The sequence below is a fragment of the Limulus polyphemus genome, unplaced genomic scaffold (assembly GCF_000517525.1).
Source record: "Limulus polyphemus unplaced genomic scaffold, Limulus_polyphemus-2.1.2 Scaffold7697, whole genome shotgun sequence".
Lineage (NCBI taxonomy): Eukaryota > Metazoa > Arthropoda > Merostomata > Xiphosura > Limulidae > Limulus > Limulus polyphemus.
Window position 1 is genome coordinate 13,874 of NW_013673307.1, and position 7,297 is coordinate 21,170.

General features: G+C 34.1%; 1 protein-coding gene across 1 annotated transcript in view; it reads left to right on the forward strand.

The window, feature by feature from the left end:
* LOC106474798 (clotting factor B-like) overlaps window positions 1–1,219 on the forward strand; it is a 12,416-nt gene extending 11,197 nt beyond the window's left edge. The window contains exon 4 of the mRNA XM_013935488.2: window positions 778–1,219. Within this exon, the coding sequence (XP_013790942.1) occupies window positions 778–960 (183 nt within the window). The 3' untranslated portion in view covers window positions 961–1,219. The remainder of the gene's footprint in view (window positions 1–777) is intronic.
* The last annotated feature ends 6,078 nt before the right edge of the window (window positions 1,220–7,297 follow it).

Here is a 7,297-nt window from a genome sequence, read left to right on the forward strand (position 1 = left end):
TATTGTGAAAATTTAAATGGGAATACATTAAATATTGTGGTTGAAGAAAAAGATCTTGGTGTTGTGATCGAAAAATCACTTAAGTCATCTAGGCAGTGTATTGTAGCTAGCAATAGGGCTAATAGGATTATGGGTAGCATCTATAGAAATATTGAATACAAGACAAGAGATATTATTGTTTCACTGTATATATATATCACTTGTAAGGCCTCATTTAGAGTACTGTGTACAGTTTGGGCTTCCTTCCTCAAGAAGGACATTGAATTGTTGGAGAAGATTCAGAGAAGAGCCACTAGGATGACACCTGGGATGGTGGGATTGTCCTATGAGGAGAGACTAAAATCTCTAAGCTAGTTTTTCTGGAGAGGAGAAGGGTCAGAGGGAATTTTATTGAGGTGTTTAAGATTATTAAGGGTATTAATAATATAGATCCGACAAACTTCTTCGTGTTTAGCAGTGAAAACAATAGGACAAGGGGTCATAAATTCAAATTTTAACAGCATAGGAGTCGTCTACAGTTTAGACAGCGTGGTTGTCTTTTGGAATGAAAGAAAATAGAAACTGAATGATAAATTGGATGTTTCCCAAAATAGGATTGCTAATAATGATCACTTTACTTCTTACTTTCCCAAAATGAGGTTTTTAAAGAAATACTCATTAACAGCATTTTATTTAACTCAGCTTTCTTTCCGATATCAAGTTTTTTTAATAATTGACTAATTGTACTACGATGGATTTAAACATTGATTCTGTGAGATTACCTTATTTTTATAATAGGGAGACTCTGGTGGACCATTGATGATAAAAGAAAACAACGGAAGATGGACCGTTATTGGAATTGTCTCGTTTGGATATCGTTGTGCCGAACCCAATTATCCAGGAATTTACACACGGGTATCGTACTTTATGGACTGGCTAGAAGAAAGCATAAACCAGTTAGCTTCAAAGAAGACACATTAGATGATGCGAAACAATTGGAATTCGTCTTTAAAGTTTAATTGTTTTTGTTGTTTGTAATGAAGTCTAAAACTGTGTATTTTGTAAAAAGAAAAAAACTCTTCAATATTATGTTTACATATTAATGAAACATATATTAAGGAATACTGTGTATTAAGCTTAATACTATTGTACTTTATAATCATTTCCATTTATTACACCCAGAAATGCTCGTGTGATAAAGATTATATATATATATATATATATATATACATATATATATATTTCCAGCTTGAAATATGATGCATGTGTGTGTGTGTTTGTGTTTTTGTATATCAACATTATTATATGAAGCTAGAATAAACAACTCAAATAAGAATGCATAGTAAAGCTCCTACACACCATAAACAGTTTGGAGATGAGAAACAGCTGATAAAAACCATCATTTCAATCCATTAAAATGATTATGTATTTACTATAACTGCCAGGTAGAGGGTTAATCACACTGCAAAAAAACGGTGTTCCAACGCCACTATTGAATCGGAACCACTTACACAATTCTTCACAATGCTCAATTTAATAGTCACGAGTACGCATTATTGCCATTGGAATACAACAATTACGTTCGAATAAGCTTCTATGAAGAATAGAGAGGCCAATCTTAAACAAACCATCTTGACAAGCTTTCTAAAATCCTATCCCCTCCCGTGGCTCAAAAAGTAAATCGGGGCTTATAACACTAAAAACTTGGTTTCATTCCCATGGTGAGCACATCACAGGTAGCCCATTTTGTAGCTTTGCACTTAATAAAAATAAATAAATGTAAGACCCTTCACTGAACTAGATGTCGGCTTCCAGGATCGGATTTACAAATTAAAGACACAAAAGTCCATTACATTAGAACTACATTTGGCATGTAGTCGAACGGAATTGTCGTAATTCCAGTTTCTTCAGCAAATTTTTTTTAGGAAAACAGCCTTTGATTTCGACATGTTGCTAGAAGCTCGTACATTTTTTGTTCTTGTTTATAACATCAAGATATATGCACAACTTCACCACAATACGTTTTTGGGTGGAAAGATTCCCTTTCGCAGCCAAAGCTTTCACTTCTCAGATGAGGACGTCGCACCTATTCAAACTGGCAGGTGGGGTGGGGGGGGGGTAAATTCATAGCCGGTTGTTGTCCTAAATGGTCTTATGTGCAAAATTTTTCTACTTCTATGAAAATTAATAAAGGTTCACATCTGTTAAATGATGCATCATTTTTCTATATATTGTTTAACAAGTTCGCTTATGAATATGTTTCATTGGAAAGGTTTATAAATCCCTCATCTAGAACTACCCATGGCAGCATTGCACCGTTAAATGGTCGGGATTTCGATATAGCATATAAATCCGCTACATAGAGTATCTGTGAACTTAACATATTTGGTTCACATCTGCAGTTACACATCAAAGTATTTGCATATGTAAATCATTCTAATGAAAGAATTTTAAACCTTCGTAGTGTTACAGGTGACTAAGCGAAGCTAATTTAAAATAATACCTCCATTTGAGGAATTGTACAAAATAAAATATATTGATTATTGATCCCATGGTGGGACAACGTTAACTCTTCGGATTTACAACTCTAAAATCAGGGATTCGATTCCCCTCGGTGGACACAACAGCTAGCCCGATGTGACTTTGCTATAAGAAATCATACACATCAATTATTATGGAAAATAAAGCTTTATGCCAGTGAAGCGTGGTCTATGGATTGTTTGTGCATGTGACATAATGTTACAAGAAGACAATATTATGTTAAATAAAGCTTTATGCCAGTGAAGCGTGGTCTATGGATTGTTTGTGCATGTGACATAATGTTACAAGAAGACAATATTATGTTAAATAAAGCTTTATGCCAGTGAAGCATGGTCTATGGATTGTTTGTGTATGTGACATAACATTACAAGAAGACAAGTAATGTTTTAACAAAGATTGCTGTACTGTGCCTATATTGCTTTCCAGCTGCTGTCTCGGTCAACTACGTTTATTATTAACAGTGCCAGTTCTACATACCCTGTCCAGAATCTTGCATACTGCTCCTTCTGAAGCTTGGTGTGTTGCTTCACCACGGTATCCATGCACTTTCTCAGGGTTAATATCATGATCAGTATGAGGCAGTAAGAGTTTTAACATGGTTATTCTAAATGTACCATTGGTTAAGCTATTCTCAAATGTTTTAACATGGTTATTCTAAATGTACCATTGGTTAGGCTATTCTCAAATTATTCCATTTGTTTGTTTATTTGTAAATAAGCACAAAGCTACACAATGGGCTATCTGTGCTCTGCCCACCACGGGTATCGAAACCCGGTTTCTAGCATTGTAAGTCCGCAGACATCCCGCTGTGCCACTGGGGGCTTATTCCATTTAGTTGGGTTAATTGTAACTATTGGTGTGAATAACAAAATGTTTTATCTTTTCAGAAGTCCTCCTCACAAATTTTTCTATTTAATTAATTATTAATAGCTATAAGTTTAACACCAGCCAAAGAACAGGTTCTCTTCCTTCCAATTATGTTTACCCGTCGCGGTAGGTGTTTCGTTATATATTATTATCCAGATGGCGCTGCACTGTTCTATATTCCGAACTACCGAACATGAGGAGGCAACCAGCCGCCACTTGGACTCTGTACCTTATTATTATTCATTATTGTGACCTACTTTATGAAATAAGATCCGTGATTCGTACATTTACCCATTATTCAGCTCGTATAATACTTTAATATATCTTATTCAGCTGCGTTTATAATATATATATATATATATATATATATATATATCGTACGTTTATGCATGCATATATATACACATATACATACATTTGTTTGTTTGTAAATAAGCACAAAGCTATACAGTGGGTAATCTTTGCTCTGCCCACCACGGGTATCGAAACCCAGATTCTAACGTTGTAAGTCGGCAGACATACCGCTGTGCCACTAGGGGCGCATACATAAATAGATGTACACACAGTTATTTTAAATGTACTTGCATAAGATATATAAAAGTATTATACGAGCTAAATACACACATACAAACGCATTCCCTAAAAAATTAGTATAATGTTGATCAAAAGTACCTGATGAGTGTATGTTTCAGTCTTTCATTTAATACTGGGATTAATATCATACGACAGTGAAAGTTAAAATATGTTGAACATTTGATTAATTTCAACAATTGTAAAGTCACTTGTGACTGACCCGAAGTTAAGCACAAACCTATAAATGAAAGTTGTAAGAAACTTACATGAACAGGAGAAGGTAAAGTCTGCCAAGCTTTAACTAATATAAAACGTCATTTGTTTGTTTTCCTATATTTTTTATCAACCTCATTTCGACTGAAGAACACGTGCAATTATTGCAAAAATGCGATATTATTCCAAAGTGGATGGCCTGGTGAACATGGCACTCGACTCTCAATCTGCAAGTCACAGGATCGAAACCCTTCGCTGAACATGCCCACCCTTTCAATCGTTGGAACGTTATAATGTGACGTTCAATCCCAATATTCGCTGATAACAGAGTAGCCCAAAAATTAAGTGTTGACTAACCGACTTCCCTCTAGTCTATCACTTTAAAATTATGGATGGCTATCGTAGATAGCCCACGAGTAGCTTCGCGCGAAATTTAACAAAAATAATTACAGCGTGAACGACTTAGTCAATCCTATACACATAAGATATAATTTCTAGTCCACAATTTCTCCCTCTTTTTATGTTTGTGTTTTTCTTCGGTAGTTTAGATTTGTTCCTTACGCACTATTACGTCCACCATGGTTAATGAGTCTGGTACTTGTTCATTTTATTGTTTAGTATGAACTTACTTTTTGCTATTTTGGTTTAGGAATATGTAATGCATTAAAGTAATTGATATGTACTTTTTGTAATTACAACATTTCTAAATTTATATTTTTTCCTCCTGATACATGTGAATAAAAACTTTTGTAAAATGGGTGTGTTACGTTCTGTTGCTTGCGCCATAAAAAAAAAGTATGTATGTCTCTCGAGTTTGTATATCTCTCATAGAATACAAGTCTGCCTAAACGCTGATACTTGCTGTACTTCGCATAATAAGTTAAAGTAGAATAAACTGGTTTTATGCTCACTCACACGTACTTTATCGGATACTTTTGAACCACATCAATGCAACTCCAAAATAACAGTGAGAAATGTACCATTGCACTAAGGTAGAGTATGTCCAACCGCTCAGACAAAAAAAAAAAAATGACACTAGAAATGAATTCCCTTTCTCCGATTTAAAGTTTCGCTTGGAGTCGGTTTCACGTTGTAACATTTCTCAGAAGTACCGGTGTTATGCCCAACTATAAGTATCACTTTCGTTTGGAGTCGGTTTCACGTTGTAAAATTTCTCAGAAGTACCGGTGTTATGCCCAACTATGAGTATCAATTTCGTTTGGAGTCGGTTTCACGTTGTAACATTTCTCAGAAGTACCGGTGTTATGCTCAACTATAAGTATCACTTTCGTTTGGAGTCGGTTTCACGTAGTAACAAACTGATATGGTTGCAAAACTCGAATCGTTCGTCCGATTGTTTGTCCATTTAAACTCGATTTTTGGGATATCTACCAGAGTTCAGCTAACAAATTCAATCGAAATTGGTCTATCTAGCTACTCACAACTGGTTGAGACTTCAAGGCACCAAACAGCTTAACAACGTTAATTTTATACACATTAGTAGCAAATGTACATGGCATGCGCAGCATTTATTTCACTGGCTTCACGGCGTACATATGAATTATTTGCGTTGCAGGCCTACTGAATACGGGCAATAAAAGTACAGGAGTAGCAAGAGGGAACTTTGAAATGGCACGAGCTGTTCGTTCAATTATCCATTTAAACCACCAGAGTTCCTTGATCAAATTTATTAAAATCACGCAAAATTCAACACACCAGATTGGCAAAGAAATATGCTTTATATATATAGTACATTCAATGAAACTACACACGATTAATATTGTGAAATGTTTTTTGTTATTGCTTTGTTTTGATTGTAGGCTTTTAATACTAATTCAGTTGCTTTGCATGTACATAGTGGTGATTAATACTTTAATTAACCTCGGAAATCTAAATGTTTATGAATATCTGAAAGTTTACTGAGCATATCCGAAACATTTTACATATTCAAAAAAGTTTTTATATAATGTACTCAATTCTCTAAAGTAGATATATTCAAACTTAAAAGCTTTAGCAGATTTTATGTCTACAACTTTTTCTTCCTTAGACGTAAAATTAGTATTAACCCTTTCGGCTTCCCCAATCATTATGCTAATGATACTTTTTCTCCCTTATCCCTGAATTTCCTGCATCGTAGTAAAAGCAAGTGTCGGAAACTGTCTTTCTATAAATATTTACGTCCTGAGTAATACAAATAATTAGCTTAATGCTTCATGTGATATCAGTCTTTAACATTAGATTAGTGGGAAGATATGAAAGTTAAAGTAGCATCTATTTCCAGGATGTGGGTAAGATGGCTAATAAAAAGACAATAAATTTACCATCTAGAAAGAAGTTTGACAGAATTAACCAGATGTACTAATGATGATCCAGACTTCCTACACTCCATCAACGTCATTAAAGAGGAACTTGACTGTCTCTCAAGAGAGGATGAATGGCTTGAGATTTAGGTCAAGTTCTGTCAATATCCATCAAGAAGTAAACTTAACAGAACCTTCAATAGTTACATTACCAAATAAGCTCTAACTTTAGAGTTGAACTGATATTATAGTAGTTGTCTTTGGAAAAAGTAATATACAGAATTAATAGCGAAATTCTATGAAGATCTTTATTCTGAAAGAAAAGCACAAGCCCAAAATGTCGTATTTTAACCTTCTGGAAACTTAACTTTTCATTTTTACAGTTTTTTTGGTAGTTTTTCTTAACAACTTTATGTAGTGAAACAGTAAAACTTCTCAACTGTACACACTTAAACGTTTAATGAAGAATATTTTGTAGGGTTTCAACATTACACTTTTGGCTACACTACTGTTCTACTGAATAATACCTTATCCATTTCTAATACATGCTACGTCTTTAAAATAGAAATTAAGTACCATACCGGAATGACAATGTCCTTGTCTGGAAAATGTAATGTTCATCTGTTTCTACTCATTGTTTCATTCTATACTATTTTTTACAACCCCAATATTGTTCTCGGCTAGAATTATACATTTATTGAACCCTAATATATAACAATCATTTTTATTCATACAACAGAATCCCTTCTCAATTCAGAGGAAAAAAAAATTACTTAGTAAATCCTTAATATTTTCATTTTCAGTAAAAGTTAATATACAATATT